Source organism: Parasteatoda tepidariorum, chromosome 8, assembly GCF_982258835.1.
Source record: "Parasteatoda tepidariorum strain Cologne lab strain chromosome 8, Ptep-v5.0, whole genome shotgun sequence".
Classification (NCBI taxonomy): domain Eukaryota; kingdom Metazoa; phylum Arthropoda; class Arachnida; order Araneae; family Theridiidae; genus Parasteatoda; species Parasteatoda tepidariorum.
In genome coordinates, this window is record NC_141762.1 from 62,430,132 (window position 1) to 62,450,779 (window position 20,648).

A 20,648-nucleotide genomic window follows, 5' to 3' on the forward strand; every position below is an offset into this window, starting at 1 on the left:
AACTGAATGCGTTTAAATTGAATTGGCACATCTGTGGGTATAATAGGGATTTGTGGAAGTAATATATTTTCACCCAGGAATTTGTTATCTAAAATAATGACTTAGATAACGTTGTTCCTTAATTTTTAACAACTAATCACGTGTCGTTGCACAGACGTGGTGGGTTCAAATTACGGAGCAAAATAACCGGAGATCCAACTTTAAGTACTAAATTATGCGGTGGTATGCCTGGTAAATCCAATGAGTTTAAAAACTCTGTTGGAAAATGCGCAGCTTCAATGGGATCGCAAACTGCATCAACGGATTTATATGTCACCAAGTTACCTGGCTATAACTGTTATATCTTCAGATTCAATTCGTTGACGTCCACATTTTTTGCTGCTAAAATCACCCTTTCTGCCAGCCACTCATGATGAATGTATTGTGTGTGTGTACAGTGGGAAATATTAGGTTAATGAGAGCATCTTGAGATTCAATGATTGTGCAGAAATCGTCCGATAATTTTATGCATCCAGTCTCATCCTTAGTAAATCACCAATATCTAACAATTGTTTTGAGTGTTTCAGCAGATGGATCTTGAAGCATTTGGACGTGCATATTTACTTTTAGTTGAACTTTTTCAACATTACGCCACAGTGGAGATGATTTCAAGCAAGCATTGATTTCATTAGCGTACGTTGAACGTGGAATGACGGGAAGTGCTTGTCTAAAATCACCTGAAAGGAGTAACAGAGTGCCGCCAAGTAATTTGTCATTGTTTTTTATATCTTTCAATGTCCTGTTCAACTCCTCAAGGTTTTGTGTGCCATAGTGCTTTCATCCCAGATGATAATTTTACAGTGTTTCAACAATGTGGCCATAGACGATTGCTTTTTTTATGTTGCACACTGCATCTGGGTTGTTTTGAATATTTAGTGGCAGCTTAAATAATGAATGAGCTGCTCTGCCTCCATCCAATAAAGTTTCCGCAATGCCAGATGATGCAACGGCCAACGCGATGCCATTATTTGATCATATTTCAGTGAGAATTAGCGAAATAATGAGTGTTTTGCCAGTACCACCTGGTGCATCCAAAAAAAAAAATCCAGCTTTTCCTGCTGAAACTGCGAGCATAATGCGGTCATAAATGTTCATTTGTTTCTTATTCGTTAGGGTAACATTGTGAGTAACAATCGCAACCATTTCTATCGTATTGTATTGAAGTTCACGATTAATGTCAGAGGTTAATAAATCAGATGCAATTCGATTTTGCGAAGGCATACCGAAATGACGGAGTGCAAGTTGGCAATAATAATGTAAAAATCCTCAATAGCAATCAGTGTTTTATTGTATATAGCATCGCTGAATGCTATCGTTAGATAGTTGCAACGTGTGCGATGTTGATACCGTATTTCGTCAGTCATCGAATCTTTGTGATTATCGCATAACGTTTCTATACGGGCCGGGAAACATGTAGTTAATACTATAGCAAATAGTAGACGAATTTGCTTTGCAGTACAGTTCAATGCTGCTTCAGCAAGCCTACATTCCCACTGGTTGTCATCTTTCAGCAAGTCGAGTGCAAGGCATGCATCTTTATACTTTGCGTGCTGATATCCATCGACTTTACGTATATCTTGAAATGACAATGAGCCTGTGACATTAACCAACAACAGTCGAAAATAAAAGTACTCAGTCTGTCTTGGATTAACTGTAAATACTCTCCCCAAGGCGTTTGATTTGAATAAACCGGGACATGCATCAACCAGTGTGCCTTGCATGCAGGGTGTACATTTTGTTTGTTTGATCCCATATGAAATAGTGTGGTACTTCTTAGTAGAGTAATGTCCATACAAAGGCACCAAAAGCATCCGCACGATTACACAATTCAAAAAATTCGGTGAGTAGAGTTTGCTGGATTTATAGCTCGGTCAATCGCTGTCTTGTTCATTAAATATACGCTTTGACCGTTTTCAAGATGAACGGTTAAATGAATAATGGTTGGATCCCGTTCATGAATTGGGACACCAAAAATGCGCGAAACAGCTTCATTGGATCTGATGTACCGGTCAATTTGGTACAGCGTTATTTCATCGTTGTTATTCACTGGAAGAGCAGTCACATTGGTATTTTCAACTCGAAATATCGAAATATAATTATTCACATACTTACAAATACATTTGAAGTTCTACTTTTAAGGGCGAGCATAAGTATTAGAGCTTAATATGACTTGTTGCAACGTGGGTGAATATTGTTTCTGATTTATCATGTTTCTATGTCTAGTTTGGATTGGAATATGATTAAATAAAGATATATTTCTAATATACGTTAAATCTGTCCAAAAAATGAAAAAAAATTAGTTATAAACCTAATCTCAGACCTACTGAATATACATATAAAATTTCATCAAAATAGGTCGAGGAGTTTAACCACTAAAACTGTGATAAGAGATTTTTGTATATATATATCTATATATATAAAAGAAAGTCGTGTTAGTTACTTCACTTATAACTCAAGAACGGCTGAACCGATTTAGCTGAAAATTGGCAGGGAGGTAGTTTAGAGCCAGGAGAAGGACATAGGATACTTTTTATCCCGTTCGACATCATTCCCGTGTGACTTGACATGTAACGTCAGTCACTATAAAACGTGGTATTAAATATCTATTATTACCATTAATCTATTATTACTATTAAATATCTACCATTAAATATCTATTATTAATATATAACTCAGAAGTTTTAGTTTCTGACTTGAGAAAACAAAAGCTAATTATAAGTAAATATATTTTCGACTATATAAGGTCATTATTATGAAACAAATGTTTACATGTTTATTTAGTACGATTTATTAGATTTTTTAGGTGATTACATTGAAGTAGTAAACAAAAATAAAATTCTCGCGCTATGATAAATAATTTCTAAAATAAATATTCTCTGCTTAAGTTAACGAACGTATTCATTTATATATGTAATTCTCACGCGAATTAAATACTTGTATTGCTCTTTAAGTAAATAAGACTTAACTGTGCACTTAAACAGTACCACTTTGTTTTGCATTTCGCTTATAAAGTTATTTACATACATTTTTATGCAGCTTTCATACATCCTTAAAGTAACGAAATAATTCATTTCGTTTAAATGCTCTTTGTATTGTTTGAAATGTCGTTTTACATATATATATAAGTAAATTCAAATTCAGCTTCATCGCCAAAATAGAAATTCTCGAAAGATGAAATAAGATGAGATAGAAATTATCTAGGTTAGTGTATTAGAGTATTAAAAAAGACTAAAAAAGCGAAATACTGTACAAGAACATACTAAATCTTAGTAGTAAATATTCTAAATCTTTAAATTTTAGTAGATAAAATTTTTTACATAATTGGAAATGATACATGTATAAATGAAAATTTAAAACCTTAGCTTTGTCGATTTATTGAGCACTAATATCATAGCTTCATAAATTAATACGTATAGTTCAACTATATTTTTAATTTATTTATCAATAGATGGTGTCCAAAGGGTCTATTAAAGGTACTTACGTATTAACGCAACAAGGCCAAAATTCGCATAAATTGCCAAATTTGGCGACCCTACTTACGGCAACCCTACGTGCTATACGTGGTTTTTCGTAATACCTTATCGAATTTATATGGCGCCAAGCTCAAGCTGTTAATGGCGAAGACGGTTTTCAATCAGTGCTAAAAGCAATAGCCAAAAGATTTCCGCCGAAAAAATATCCGCCGAAAGAATAACTTACTTTATCTATTGGTACCTATGTAGTATATTTGCTAATTCTGAACTCTACTCTCCCACCGAAAAAAGTGTTTATAACCCAGTTAATACTGTCTGGTTTTTATTTTGTAGATACAAGGACAGATTCATCATCGAATTGGATCATTAATAATTAATAATGCCGCGACCAAGACGATCGAATCTTTCCCGACAAAGCCGTGATGCAAGAAGAATACGAAATACTGCAAATGAAAGGACTGAAGAAGAACAAGAAATTGCACGTGAACAGCGCCGCGATAGTATGGCTCGACTTCGTGCTTCTCAATCACGAGAGCAAAGTGAAGCAGCCCGTGAAACAGCTCGGTTGGCAATGCAGAATCGTCGAGCGAACAACAGAGGTCAACAAATAGATAATTTGCGACGCAGAACAAGATATTTATCAAGTGCTGATTTGAATCGAGCAGCGTTTCAATACGATTGCAGCAATGATTACAGCTTGCATCCTAGCGTTTGCATTGGGCAAATGGACGTAGTTTGCGAGTATTGTGGTGCATTAAAGTTTTCCGGAGAAACGCCTGGATTATGCTGCCTTAATGGTAAAGTGAAATTGCCATTGTTGACTCCGCCACCTGAGCCATTGTATTCATTGCTTTGTGGCGAAACACAAGAATCACGTCACTTTCTTGCAAATACTCAAAAATACAATGGTTGTTTCCAGATGACGTCATTTGGGGCAGATATTATCGAAGAACGGGGATTTAATCCGACATTTAAGGTATTTATTTTTGTACTTATATAGAATGTAGTTAAAGAATAACTTACTTTATCTATTGGTACCTATGTAGTATATTTGCTAATTCTGAACTCTACTCTCCCACCGAAAAAAGTGTTTATAACCCAGTTAATACTGTCTGGTTTTTATTTTGTAGATACAAGGACAGATTCATCATCGAATTGGATCATTACTACCTTTCGAGGATACACAGAATAAATTTTTACAAATATATTTCATGGGCAACATGGAAGAACAACTTGATCGACGCCTAGAGATCAAAGCAGGAATGAAGCGAGCAATTCTTCAAGACTTGCAGTGTCTGCTTCATGAACATCATGCGTTGGTCAGGTTGTTTAAAAGTGCTTTAGAGCGCATGCCAAGTGATGACTATAAAGTTGTTATCAAAGCAGATAAACGACCATCTGGAACACACGAAAGGACATTTAATGCTCCAACAGTAGACGAAGTTGCCATCCTGATTGTTGGTGAACAATTGGAAAAACGCGATATTGTGCTTACACGTCGCGATACTGGGCAACTGCAACAAATATCTGAAACTCATCGATCATATGACACATTGCAATACCCGCTGATGTTTTGGCAAGGAGAAGATGGATATTATTTTAATATTAAAATGAAAAATCCATTGAATGGTGAGTATCAGTATCATAATTTATTTCATTTATTTGTGAAAGACACTGATTTAAAATAATGTTTATTAAAAAAATGGTTAATGTCTGTATTGTTTGCCTTTAAAATTTGCCTTTGAAATGGTTAATTATCAAATTTTTAATTTCAGGTGAAGAAACTACAAAGAAAGTTAGCTCAATGAATTATTACGCATATCGTTTGATGATTCGTCAAAATGCTGACAACTATTTGCTGCGGTTTCGTCGATTGTTTCAGCAGTATTGCGTTGACATGTATGTAAAAATAGAAACGGAACGTTTAACATTCATTAGGTTGAACCAAGCCAAACTGCGTTCTGATGAGTACATCCATTTACGTGATGCAGTTAGTACTGAAGGAAATGCAGCTAATATTGGTCGATTAACTATTCTGCCGGCGACATACATTGGTAGTCCACGTCATATGCATGAATATGCACAAGATGCAATGACATATTTTCGTCATTATGGTCGGCCCGATCTCTTTATTACTTTTACCTGTAATCCAAAATGGATAGAAATTACTCAATTGCTGCTTCCCGGACAAACATCAAGTGATAGACACGACATCACAGCACGTATATTCAGGCAAAAAATTCGGTCCCTGATGAACTTTATTGTTAAACAACGCGTCTTTGGAGATACTCGATGCTGGATGTATTCAATCGAATGGCAAAAGCGAGGCCTGCCACACGCACACATTCTTATTTGGTTAGTGGAAAGAATTCAGCCTGACCAAATAGATGATATCATATGTGCTGAGATTCCTGATTATGAAGTCGATCCAGACCTACATGATGTTGTTACTACTAATATGATTCATGGACCGTGTGGTGCCATCAATCCCCAATCACCTTGCATGGTCGATAGAAAGTGCTCTAAACGATATCCACGGAAATTAACGGCGGAGACTGTCACTGGCAATGATGGTTATCCGCTGTATCGGCGTCGATCACCAGATGACAACGGTCGAACTGTCACAACGAAATTGAAAAGAATGGATTTCGTTGTCGACAACAGTTGGATTGTTCCATATTCGCCACTTATTTCTAAATCGTTCAAGACACATTGCAACGTTGAATACTGCAATTCAGTTAAGTCCATAAAATATATTTGCAAATATGTCACGAAAGGCAGTGATATGGCGGTTTTTGGATTGCAATCCTCGAATACCAACGATGAAATTTCACGCTATCAAGTTGGTCGTTATGTGAACTGTAATGAAGCGATTTGGCGTATATTCGCATTTCCCATTCACGAACGTCATCCTACTGTTACGCATTTGGCGGTGCATCTGGAGAATGGTCAACGAGTATATTTCACGGCTTCGAATGCTACGCAACGTGCTGAAACACCTCCAGCAACTACATTGACCAGTTTTTTTGCTATCTGCCAAAGCGATCAGTTTGCACGACCTTTGCTTTACTCGGAGATGCCACGTTATTATACTTGGAATGCTTCATCGAAGAATTTTCAAAGACGGAAGCAAGGCGATGCGGTTCCTGGGTATCCAGATGTGCGTTCTACTGATGCTCTTGGTCGTATGTATACAGTTCATCCAAGGAATATGGTAAATGTGCGTGGGCCAACGTCATTTGAGTCACTACGAACTGTTAATGGTGTAATATTCCCAACATATCGTGCTGCATGTGAAGAATTGAAGTTATTAGAAAACGATAGTCATTGGGATACGACAATCGCTGAAGCCATTATCTCTGCATCTCCAAGTCAGATACGCACATTATTCGCTATCATAATTTCGACATGTTTTCCATCAAACCCATGTAACCTGTGGCACAAATACAAGGATAATATGTCAGAAGATATTTTACATCAAATTCGTGTCAGTTCCAGAAATCCCGATATTGAGATGAATGAGGAGATACATAATCGTGCTTTACTATTGATCGAAGATATGTGTTACCTCATGTGCGGTAATTTATTAATCAGGTTAGGAATGCCAGCACCATATCGTGAAATGAATGACGCATTTAATCGAGAATTGGAACGGGAACGTGAATATGATCACCAGGAATTAGATTTAGTAGTTCAAACGAATGTACCCCTGTTGAATTACCAACAAAAGGAAGTTTATGATACTTTAATGAAGGCAATCGATAATGAATATGGTGGTTTATATTTCCTAGATGCCCCTGGTGGAACTGGCAAGACATTCCTCATGTCATTAGTTTTAGCAACTGTTCGGGCGAGATCTAACATAGCGGTTGCAGTTGCTTCTTCTGGAATAGCAGCCACATTGTTAGAAGGATGCCGTACGGCTCATTCAGCATTCAAATTACCGTTAAATCTTCAAACTATTGAAGAACCAACGTGTAATATTGCAAAACACTCAGCAATGGCCAAAGTTTTAGCGGTATCGAAAATCATCATCTGGGACGAATGCACAATGGCGCATAAACGTGCATTAGAAGCACTTAACCGAACATTAAAAGATTTACGCAATGACTCGAGATGTTTTGGAGGAGCAATGATTTTACTTTCTGGCGATTTCCGCCAAATACTGCCAGTAATTCCAAGATCTACGGCTGCCGACAAAATAAACGCTTGCCTCAAATCGTCAAATCTATGGCGCCATGTGAAGAAACTGCAACTGACAACAAACATGAGAATTACATCGCTTAATGATACATCTGCTGAAGATTTCTCGGAGCAATTGCTGACTATCGGTAATGGTCAAGTACCTGTCGATGAATCGAGCGGATTAATATCATTTCCAAATAATTTCTGTAATTTTGTCTCATCAAAAGACGAACTTATCAACAATGTATTTCCAGAAATTATTTCTAACTACAAAAATTATGAATGGATAAGTGAGCGAGCAATTTTAGCGGCTAAGAATAAAGATGTAGATGACCTAAACTACATAATTCAAAATAAGATCATTGGAACAATGCATTCATTCAAATCTATTGACTGCGTCACAAATGAAGATGAAGCCACCAACTATCCAATTGAATTTTTAAACTCTTTGGACGTGCCTGGCTTACCACCGCACAATTTACGCCTAAAGGTTGGCTCCGTAGTAATCATGCTTCGAAACATAAACCAACCAAAACTGTGCAACGGTACGCGTTTGGTGGTTAGAAAATTGATGAACAATGTAATTTACGCTACGATAATGATAGGAAAATTCAAAGGTGAGGAAGTTCTCATTCCGAGGATACCGATGATCCCAACCGATATGCCGTTTGAATTTAAAAGACTTCAATTTCCGATACGTCTTGCATTTGCCATGACCATCAACAAATCACAAGGCCAATCCTTAAAAGTTTGTGGTTTAAATCTAGAACATTCATGTTTTTCCCATGGTCAATTATACGTGGCATGTTCACGGGTCGGAAGACCATCTGCGTTGTTTGTTTTTGCGCCTGATAATAAAACAAAAAATGTCGTGTATCACAAGGTACTTAAATGAAGAGCAACCTATGTACTAAAATACAGAAATAATTATGAATGATTGATGTAGAAATTTAATTTTTTTTGTATTTTTTCCAATAAAAAAAAAATCTGCTTATTTATTGACATTAAGGCGGAACAAAGTTCGCCGGGTCAGCTAGTATATATATATATATACATATAATAACAGGACTACATCCCTGTTATCATTGGTATATTCAGATTTAATAATGCAGTCGAAAGCCATAATACGTTATAAAAGGATTTATTTAGAGATATACTGGTGGTTATAACAGTTCACATCCCCTCTCCGCAGAGGAGGGGGTGTGGACGAAACTACGGATGGTTCCGGCAGATGTTTATTGGAACACGTCATTCAGCAAGAGACATGCGAAAAATTTCGGTCCAGCATTAAATACTACAGATTTTGGTGTAATTAGGTTCCAGTCGTCATACCTTTGTAACTCTACGCATTATGGAAAATCATTTAATGCTTCCTAATATGGAAGTGAAAGAGGAACAAGATTCTAAAAATAACTCCTCCTTTGAAATATCCTCCTTTGAAGTCTAATTATTATTCAATGGTATGTTTTCAGCCTTGAATTTCCGAAAAAGAATATCTCTGCGCTTACTCTTTAATAAAGACATTTTATGAAACCGAAAAAATTTTAATTCTTTTATTAATACAAAAGTATTTATTATTTTTGTATTACATCCCCCCCCCAAAAAAAAATTTTTGTTTAGGCAAAATAAAAAAAATTGGAAAACTTTAAATTTATAAAATTCAGGTTGGAACGACTGTTCCTTTTCCCTACTACAAATAATATTTTTTCAATTGTATGTGAAACAAATAGAACATTTACGCTAATAAAAATATAAAAAACATGATAATGAAATTTATCTGTTTAGTCAACTAAACAGAAAGAAAAATGAAAAATGTTCATGTAACTTTTCTACTAAGATTTTCAAAAATTTTTCACATAAAAATATACAAAATTTTTATGCAAATGAACTGGACAACAAGTGTTATTTAATTAGAATTTAAGATTCTGTGTGGTTAAAAATATTTCCTAAGCTTTGATAAATGCACTTTTTCAAAATTTTGTTTACTTAATTATTCTTTATTTATTTTGTAATCAGTTTTTCGGCCATACTTTCTTTTTCCTATTTTTCTTTTTGTTTTTTTTTACCCTTTACATATTTTTTCGTCGATATTAACCTGATAATGAGCGCATCCATTACCTAGATCATCTTCGAATCATTTGAACGTTTTGGACATTCGTTCTTTTTATTTTTTCAATGTTTACTTTTACTGAAACATCTTAAACTTTAATTTTTTCGATGTTTACTTTTACTGAAACATCTTTTTTATCATTTTTATTTTTTCGATGTTTACTTTTACTGAAACATCTTTTTTAACCTTAACATTTTGAGAATTCTACTGTCTAATGTGCAGAGATAAGTTGTCACTTTTAGAATTAGCAGAGATGATCAGTCTCTTACCAAATTGAGTAACAATTGGCCCGACACAATCAAAAAACAAACAAGATCTTTGCAAGTCTGCAACCCTACTAATGCATTATGGAAAATCATTTACTGCTTCCTAATATGGAAGTGAAAGAGGGGCAAGATTATAAGTGAATAACTCTTCCTTTGAAATAAAAATCTAATTATTATTCAATGGTATGTTTTCAGCTTTGAATTTCCAAAATAAAATATCTCAACGCTTACTCTTTAACAAAGACATTTTATGAAACCGAAAGAGTTTTAATTCTTTTATTAATACAAAAGTATTTATTATTTTTGTATTACATATATATATATATATATATATATATATATATATATATATATATATGATAAAAAAACTATCCTTTTATTATGAATCTTTCTTAGTTTAAAGCTGGAAGTCTCCTGCTTTCCTTGCTTCTAAGGTTTTGAAAATTCTCACTAAAAAAATTTACTGGTTAAACTAACCACCACTTTTAAGTCAAATTAATGGCCATTTAACTATTGAAATTAATTATATTAAATTAATTACATTAAATTAATAAAAAATAAACAAATTAGTAATCATCCCGATAACTCGGTTTGGGTGATATATAAAAGTCAAGCGAGAAAGCAATGTTCTCATGCAGTGCTGCTGTAGAATTGAATTAAAACAGAATGTATAAATACAAACCTTTCTATCTTTAAAAGTGCCATTTTCACAATAACGCTGAGGTAAACATTCACAGACTTTTTCAGGAAGTTCTGGTTCTTTAGATAATGGAAAACACCAATCAGGTTTTAACTCTCCACATATCTTCGTTATATTTGATCTGCAAAATTGAATGTTTTGAAGAGTTTCTTAATTTTACTCTAATTCATTTGAAAATGAAGATATAGGAAACAAATATCGTAGATTAGTGAGAAAAAGTTCTTAGTTCTAATTCAAACTCCAATTTATTGAATAAATTAGCTTTAAAGATTAGAAGGCTCTCTTCTTTATTACTGCTCAGAAATTCTGCGTATTATATTAGTTGAGATATAACAAACAAATAATATTGTCTTATTGGATATGTCTTATTAATTGCCTGGATTGTCTTATTAAGATATTTAGATAGTTATATCGAAAATGTTAAAAATTTCGCTCTGAAAGAAATTCAATTCAAAACGCGCTCCACGACTATCACTAAATCATACAATATGCAATAAACAAAATGTATTGTATGGTACGATATTCGATATTCAGGGTTGAACAAAGAGAATAATTAACACATCTGCACTAACTCATTATTTCATATTTCTCAAGAAATACTTACAAGATTATTTTCAAAAATTTTACGAGTGTATCACTCATGCAATTTCTCACACATGTCAATAAAGTTTAAAGCTTTTAGAGGCTTGAGATACCAGCAATAAATTACGAACAGAAGAAAAAGAATGCTTTTGAACATCCTATGCAAAAAATACAGCGATAATCTTGCAATTCATGTCAATTACGTCATATGAAACAACTGCAGAAAATATCGTTAACCTAGCTTAAACATTCATGGAAAAATGGACATTTTATAAAAGTTCAATTTCTTGACTAACGTTGTTATAATGACTTGTTATAATGACAGAAATATTCTACAAAATTAAAAAAAAAATTTAAAGCTATTTTTAATTAATAATAAAAATATAATTTTAAGATTTAAAAAATCTTTTGAAATTGCGTAAGTAATGAGTGTTTAAAGTAATATTTTCATACTGTGCATACGCCAAAAACATTTAAAGAATTTTTTTCTCACAATTTTGCTCACTCGCAATTTTGTTTTTATTCACACTTATAAAAAAATTTTTTTTGAATATCTTGAAAATTTAAAAAGTTTCTATGATTTTCTAACCCCCCGTATATCAAATTTCATGTTAAGAAGTAATATGAAGTTAGAATTGATCTTTGGTAAAAAAGGTGAGAATTCCGCTCAATAAAAATTCCACTCAAAACACATTCAAAGACTATCACAAAATCATGCAATGTGCAAAAAGCAAAATATATTGCACAACGCATCATGCGATTTTCAGATAATTAAATCTAAATTTTTGTTGAGAAATAATACGAATTTAGACTTTATCGTAATAGACACTCAATAAGACATTCCGCTCAAAACACACTCAAAGACTATCACTAAATCAACTAATATTGTATCTAACGGTAAAAAGAAAGTTCCAGAAGTCGACAGGCAAACTCCAGGAGTTATAAGAAGAAACGAAATATATTACACAAATTGCGGACCAGGTGGCCGAGTGGTTAGCGTGTCTGACTGCGGAGCCATTGGCCACGGGTTCGAATCCTGCTCAGGGCATGGATGCTTGTTTCTCTCTCTGTGTTCTATGGCTTTTCTCCTTTGTGTGAATGCGACCCGCCCTATAAACGAGTTTGTGGTTGAGTGACGTGGGCGACGCTGCTCCACCGCCGTGACTTCGCCACAGCTGCCCACTGGGTAACGAGAAGGGAGTAGCAGTTCTGGCATTTCTGTGGCTAATGGGACGAACCCCAAGTGCGCGCTATTAAAAAAAAGTATATATATATTACACAAAATAGCAAACTAAAAAGAGATTTATTTTCAATGCTGCATCCTTCCACAATGACGTAAAAAAGAGTCTTGGGGTAACTCGGAGACCCTGGAAGAGCTTTTTATATCTCCTCTAGATACAAAACGAGCCTGAATGCTCTTTTCGTGATTATGTTATATGACAATTCTTCCTCTTATTGATGTCTTTCATCAGCCGATCACCGTGGTCTACTGGTCACTGTACTGGACTAAGGGGCCAGTGAGTGTTAGTTCGAATCCCCCCGTAGACATGAATGTATCTTTCTCTTTCTGTGTGTTCTATATCCTTTCTTCCGTGTAATTGTAACCCACCATATAAACCAGTTTGAAGTTGTATGACGTGGGCGGTCCTACTCCACCGCCGTGAATTAGCCACAGTTGCCCACTGGATAACGATACGGGAGCAGCAATTTTGGCACTTCCGAGGCCAATGAGAAATAGATCCAAGTAACAACCACAAAAAAAAAAGTCTATTTTATCATCCCTCTCTATTTGTCAGTTTTTAGGATACCACGAAGTTAAGTTAAATAGGATCAAGTTCAGTTAAGTAGGATCAAAGTAAATTATTATTGCAAACCTTCCCCTAAAACATTTTTCTGCTACTCTCAACAGTTATATTGAAAATTGTAGAATAAACAAATAGGATTTGGTTATGAAAAATATATAGTTTTAACATACTTACCCATCATAATTACAAAAGGTAATTGAAGGTAATTCTGTTAGGTTGCTGTTAGTTAAATGTATATCAACAACAGTTTCGTACTTCCAATAAAGTCGCAGGAATTCAGAGGATTGATAAAGGTATCCTACTATACAAGACAGAAAGACCAATGTAAGAACGCATTTCTTGACTTTACTCTCAGCCAGAAGAATTTGCGGAACGCCACTCAGCATCGAATCCCGAAAAACATTCGTCAAATAATTGGACCAAAATTTGGGTTTTTTCTTATTAACATTCCTGAAAGGAAATGAAATTAAAATACATGACTGCTACAACAAAAAGTATAAAGATCAAAAATATTATGAAAACAAAGTACCAAAAAGTGCAACAAATAATATTTTGCATAACGAGAGATAGCGTTATAAAATGTCAGATATTTAATTTGTTTTGTGTGCGTATTGACGTTAAGAGTGTTAATGGCCATGTAAATGTATAGTTTTATAATCATTTCAAAAAATGAGCTGAAACACTATTAGCACATTAGAGAATATAAATTCAATAGTAAAGAGATGAGGAAAAAGCAATTGCAGTCGAAAAATGCAAAGTAAATACTAAAAACATCAAAATCCTTCATATCTGTTTTATAGAACAATAACAAATTACCGTTCATTAGTTTCGTCATTAAATATACTGGTCTTAGATTGTTAAAATCTTTGATCTTTTTAATGGCCTCTAGCAGTGACAAAGTTTGAAAATATTTTATTTTCTCAGACATACGTTATCTGGTGATTCATTATGTTCATAGTTTCACTGATTTCGTGCTTACAGGAATGTTTGAAAACATATGTTAAGATTCTCATTATGAAGTATTGTTGTTTCATGATAAACTGGAGGATGTCAAATAAAACAATATTGCAATGAAACATCCTTCTTTAATAGAAAACGTTAACAATCCTTCAAGAAACAAACTCCAGAAAACAGGTTATTCGTTAAAACCATTCAAAAGTTGTTATTAAAACAATTAAAATTTAAATTGTAGAATGCAAGCATCTCCTACTGCAGGTGGGCGTCACCAGGGAAAACGAAGTATAGGGATGAGGTCTCAGACGCTGCAACGACCTCGATACTGATATAATCTATTTTTACGAAGTTCATAGCCCGAAGTGCTATCTACTTCTCCATCGAAGATAAGAGTCAATAAGGGAAGAGTGGGGTTGGATATTTCGGTAGATATTTGAAGCAGGCAACTGAAACTGGGAGTTGAGAGTCTTTGTTGTAAATGTGATCATCAGACCTTTGGGGATTTACCCCGGAGAATGGAGGTCAGAAGCGAAATCACCTCTTCTTTCTTTAAGAGCTCCTGCAGCTCTTTGATGATGTTGACAAGCCTAATTGATGTTGATGCTGGGGAGTCTTTTCTATGTTGTTGGAATCTTTTCCGGGGGTGGGCCTCGCACCCCGAAAAATTTGCAGTGTGTTCTTTGTTGCAACATCTAGGTGGAGTAGATCTTTCATTGCGGCATTCCAATGAGAAGTGGCTTTCGCCGAGCATGCACTTTGTGCATGGCCGTAGGCCTGACATCGGAAGCATTGGAGTGGACTTCTGCCGCCGCGGAATCTCTCTATTTTGACCGGAAACCGATTGTGTTCGATGTGGAAAACTTGATGCTGATTGGTTGCCTCCATAACCATCACTAGGAAAAGTGGGAGGAGCCTACAAGCCTCGCCCTCTCGCTCCTTGAACTGGATAATCCTTGAACTGGATAATGAATCTTAAGGATATCGATGCTTAATTTCTCTATTTCTAAAGAAATTTTACTGGATTCGAAGTTCACTGGGAGTCCACGAATGAGGAACTTTCTATTTCTCTTGATTTCTGGTTTTGTTAAACTCAAATTCTTTTTCAAAATCTTTGAGATTTAGGAGCTGATCTTCAGATAAGGTAAAACAATTGAAATGCTGTTAAAGTTCGATTCGGAAAGCTTAGTGGATTGCGAGAAATGATTTAATTTGAAGAATTTAATTTGAGATTTAGACACTGGAGAAGGTTTTTTGTTTACAGGACTGAGACAATAGCATATCAATTACTGTTCTTTTATTTGTACTTTATTAGAGCTGTTTTTTACTTTAGTCTAAATTGAACAATGTAGTAACATTTTCGTTGCCGAATTTAACATCTGTTTAAAATCGTCGAAGTCTTACTTGTTCCTTTTTTGGAGATTTATTCTGCGCACTCGAGTCTTTTTAACATGAAAGTTTCGAAAAGGAAATTTCAGCAAATCGAACGCTGTACTCAGGAAATCAAAAACTGCAACTAGAGATATGCCCAGCCACATTCCGACATAACCTCCGATATTACCAAAATGTTCAATGCTCTAAAATAAAATAAAGAAGTTAAACACAACTATGGATAATTATACTTTCATAACGAATCAATTGTTATAAAATTTTACTTTTTAAGAAATGTTGATCATATTTTTAAAAAAAATATTCTAATTATAATCTTGAAAAATAATAATTTTTAAAAACTGTCGGATAAAAAGTTATAGAGACAAATTCAAAGACGATTGATTCAGCAGCACAGAAATATGTATTTATCGATGTACTATCCAATATCGATGTAATATTCAATATACTAACAATGATAATATTTAAAATTAGACTTACACTGTAACTTCACTTACATTATAAATTGTTTTAAAAAAATGAACCAAAGATTAAATTTTTTATTTATTTTTTACTTTATTCTACATTGCATTGCATTGCATCGTATTACATTTCATTGTATTGTACAGTAATTATTGTATTGTATTGAATGAAAAATGTCAAACAGGAACTGTTATACTTTCAAGAAAGGACGAGTGTATTCCTACAAGACTACAGTATCAATAAAATGTTATTTATACATGCTTTTAAAACATGTATTAAAAACATGTTTTCAATACATCAATTTATAAAATACGGGAATATTTACTACTTGAAAACCGTAAAAGGAAATTATTTTGCGCTTCACTCGTGATCTTATTTGTGTCAAACATCTTGAACGCAATATTCTCGGCTTTCGAAATGAAATTTGATAAAAATTAAAAATGATCATGAATAAAAAAAACTTACTTCAATTTTAGGACTACAGTTATATGTAGTTATTTCCAAGGTGCTCAAATCAATATAAACTGAAATCATTCCCTCATATCTTTAAAAAAAAATTAAGAGTTTACGGTTATGAAAATGTTAGGTCATATACATTTTTTTATAATCCGAGTGCAAAATGTATCTCTTATTAATAAAGACATTTTAGAACTCTAACCAATTGATATTATTATGGTCAATAAAGGTGCTTTAATTATTGTATCAAGATAAATTTTCTTATTCTATTGGTAGATTTAGTTTTATAATTCCACAATTTTTTAAAGTGCTCTAATTTTGAAAAGCGAGTTGTGCAATACAATTTGGGTGCCATAGCTAGAATCACGAAGAAAAGATCTGGAAAAAAATGCCTCTCATTAACTATTACTTAAATTCAACGTCTGATTCAGCAGGTTAAACCCGTATAATTCGAATGCCCAATCCCTGCCGACCCAATTTTTGGGAGCCTACGACTGCTAATGTTCAACTCCGTAGCCTTGAACCCAATCCAGAAGACAAAAGAACTTCTGGATTAAGCATTGGGAGAAATTTGCCTTCTGGAGAGCTTTTAGATGGAACTAACCCGCATTTGCATTACATGGAGAGGAAAACTACGAAGCAGTCCAAGGTTAGCCTGATGGCAAGGGGACTCTTATCCACGATCTGTCTCCCAATGAGGATATTTTACTTCAGCACTGTGGTCGGTGCAAGCCGGGTGCGGAATTCGTTTCGACAAGTCATCGCAGGGATTCGAACCTGGCAGAGATTGATTAAAGGTTCTGTGACAATAAAAAAGTTAGAAATTTTCATCATATTTTATAGTCTCAGGAATGTTAAATTCGCATAGTTATCTAATATAATAATAGGTCTTTCTTATAAAGTCATTTGTGTATATTTCTTTTAAAGTCCTTTAATTTGGACATGCAATTCATCAATACAATCAATCAATACAATCGAATTGTTTAACAGTCCCGCAGTGGACTGATAGTAAATAAATGGTTCCCAGTAGAACACCGAAGTCAAGCATCACTGGCTGTTGTCAGTAGGAGGGTTTGTGACCACTTTGATAAGCCTGCGTAGGGACCGAGGGTATGTGGCATCGATCTTCGTTAAACTGTTCTATCATAAAGTGCTCGACTTCGCGCTTAAGTCGGCGGTCTACCAAAGCAAGAGAGCCATCCCCTCTGCAGAGGATCAAAATTGCGATGGTATGTTTTTGGATCATCCTCAGGGATGCTTCCTAGGCCGTCGCCAATAGCCCATTGTGTAGATCTAGTGATGCGTAAATAAATGTACCAAAGTACCAATTTTGAACGATTTTTTAGGTTTGCATGTAAAAATTATTGCTTGAACATAACATAATTTGGGAACATAACATGAACCATAAATTATTAACTGTTGATAAAACAAAACAGTGGGTGATAAAAAAAATCCTTCTCCAATTTACAGTAAGATAGGTGATCTTTAACATTAGGCATCGGCTAAGGTGTTAAATTTAGTCGACGTTCTCCGCCATAGAAGCTACCGTTTAGGAATCGATGCTAAATACCAATTTATTGCCATTTGTAATGAGAAAGTGAAAGTTTTATGATAAATTTAAAACCACGTAGAAAAAAAAAAACAATTTTAACACTGTATAGATGAAGACAATTAATTATATTCATTTCAATTTATCAAGTTTACGCAAATTGTTTCATATTGACCGAGATTTTTAAATATTTTTTACAAATCATGTCAAAAGTGGAATTTGAAAAATATGCATAATTGGGTTCAGGAAAATGTTCTATAACCTGACGAATCATTAAAGACATCAGGACAAATTCTGTTGTCGGGTTATTCATAATGATTAGAAAATATGTCTGTTTATCAGCAATTTTGTTATAATATGTTACCCGTAGTTTTAATGTATTTGACAAGGTTAAGAAAACATTTAATAAAAGCGGTGATTACGGATGCGCTTGTAAGATTAGCAATAAGTGGGATCTATGAATATGAAATATTATGGAATTTTCTTACGGATCGTTATTTTTATCAACGCTGCATTCTCCCTGAAAAAAAAAGAAATACAAATCAGTGGCAAGAATAATCTCTCTAAAGAAATTGTTTTTTAAATGGTTTAAAGAAAATCAAAAGCATAAATATAATGTAATCTTGTACAGTTCCTTGCCAAATTATTATATGCACTATAATACTCCATGTTAAATCTTAAATATCAGGAGATATTGTACAGCTTTATTGTTATTGTGGCTGAAACCGTTTTGTACTTGCTTTATGTTCGTGTATCAATTAGTTAATATTGTAATGCATTACGTTAGATATAAATAAAGATAGGAAGTATATAAAGAGTCTCTTGAATAAAAACCCATTACATAGTATATGTTTAAGCATAAAAGTATTGCATATGAACTAGTTCAAAACATATAAGTATTAAAAAACTACATCGTGTCTAATAATTTGGTCTAATTATTATAATATATTAATATAATACTTGCTATAATAAATATTCTATATTTATATAATATATCGTCTAATATCAGAGAAATTGGTTTGCTATAAAAACTTGGAGGACTTAGTAACTTCGACAAATTTAACATGCACTAGTTATATGCCCACACAAATTTAACATGCGCACATGGGGACTCGTCAGTCGTCGGAATTCGACCTCACGAACACAAGCCTTCAGACCAGGCTATTCCAGCTCCATTATTATTGTACTTCCATCCTGCTGTATAATGGAGAAGTAATCATCTTCCTCTCTAGTTCCATTGATATAACGACTGTCTGGGGCATACAAATACTTCTTTTTTCTCATCTTTTTCTTGTAGTTAACTCTTTAATTTGAGATGTTGTTTAACTCTTTTATTTCGCAAATAACTGTTGATAAAACAAAACAGTGGGTGATAAAAAAAAATCCTTCTCCAATTTACAGTAAGATGGGTGATCTTTAACATTAGGCTTCGGCTAAGGTGTTAAATTTAATCAACTTTCTCCGCCATAGAAGCTACCGATTAGGAATCGATGCTTAAAACCAATTTATTGCCATTTGTAATGAGAATTGTTGGGACAAATCAGTTTTTTTCCTGTGAGACAATGCATCAAGTCCAAAAATCTTGCGAGTAAAGTTTTTTTGGATAATAGGGTGCTTGCCATGGATGGAAACGTAGGGACTATCCTCAGTAGAACTGTATGTACTAAAAACCAGAAGTTTCAGTCTGTGGCAGACTGGGATGACAGTGAATTTTTTCTGGAAGGCTTAGAAAATGATATGCAACATCATGTGTTTCAGGCCATGCTTTAAGATGGTCGATATATTGGCTATTAAAAGCTGCAGCTTTATTTCGACTGGACACTTTCCCGCCCTAATTGCTCTTTAGAAATGAGTGTTTGGTTATAAACTCTTTTAATACTGTTACTGTTGTTTGGTTCTCATGGAATCTCTTCACGCCAAAATATAGCACAAAATCAGAGTGGCTTTTTTGAATGAGACATATTACACTAGTAATCAGTGACCCTTCAAAACTCAATAGTAATACATATTATCAAAACGCTTGGTCTTTAAACCAGTTATTTTATATTATTATTATTAAGACCATTATCTGGTTGCCAGTTGCAAATACAATTACAAATGGCATAGTTTTTACAGTATTTTTTTAAAAAATAGTTTATAGACTTACTTGGCCTATCTCAGAAACATCCGTGGAAACTTCGTAGAATACGTCGCTGCAAAAAATTGAAAAAATAATAAATATTTATTTATTTGCTTAATGTACCTTTAAATTGTAAAATTTTAGTATGACTTTTTAACATCTATGTGTGTTAGTAACGTCATGACTCAGTAAAGTCTGTTTCTCAAAAGCTCTATTACCACATGAAATACCGATTTTGCGAATATGTTATTTTCATAATTCTTATGAGTTTAAACAGTTATTTATGACATTTAAGTCATGTTTAGCCTATTTCTAACCAGTTTTCTCTTTGTCAACTTTGTAAAACAGCAGCCAATAAATCAAAAGAAATCTATTAATCCAAAGTTTACGACCAGAATGGGATTAAATTTGATCGATATCGATAACTTTTAACTATATCGATTTGTGCTGCTGTAATAGCAGCAAGAGATTTGGATACAATGAACTACCATATAGTTTTTCTATTGTTATATTATTGTTTCAACTTCCATTTTTTAAAATAATTTCAATTAAGTTAAAATTA

At 33.9% G+C, this 20,648-nt stretch overlaps 2 protein-coding genes across 2 annotated transcripts in view; both read right to left on the reverse strand.

Annotated features, from left to right (window-relative positions):
• The window catches only part of LOC147806195 (uncharacterized), a 75,503-nt gene extending 59,821 nt beyond the window's left edge, over nt 1–15,682 (reverse strand). Inside the window, exons 1-3 of the mRNA XM_087168976.1 lie at nt 15,516–15,682; nt 13,335–13,610; nt 10,756–10,894 (exon numbers count right to left, since the gene is read on the reverse strand). Coding sequence (XP_087025102.1) covers nt 10,756–10,894; nt 13,335–13,610; nt 15,516–15,649 — 549 coding nt within the window. The 5' untranslated portion in view covers nt 15,650–15,682. The remainder of the gene's footprint in view (nt 1–10,755; nt 10,895–13,334; nt 13,611–15,515) is intronic.
• Nucleotides 15,683–18,214: 2,532 nt separating this feature from the next.
• Nucleotides 18,215–20,648, reverse strand: part of LOC122271888 (uncharacterized) — a 60,868-nt gene continuing 58,434 nt past the window's right edge. Inside the window, exons 9-10 of the mRNA XM_071181290.2 lie at nt 20,114–20,159; nt 18,215–18,487 (exon numbers count right to left, since the gene is read on the reverse strand). Of these exons, the coding sequence (XP_071037391.2) occupies nt 18,452–18,487; nt 20,114–20,159 (82 nt within the window). The 3' untranslated portion in view covers nt 18,215–18,451. The remainder of the gene's footprint in view (nt 18,488–20,113; nt 20,160–20,648) is intronic.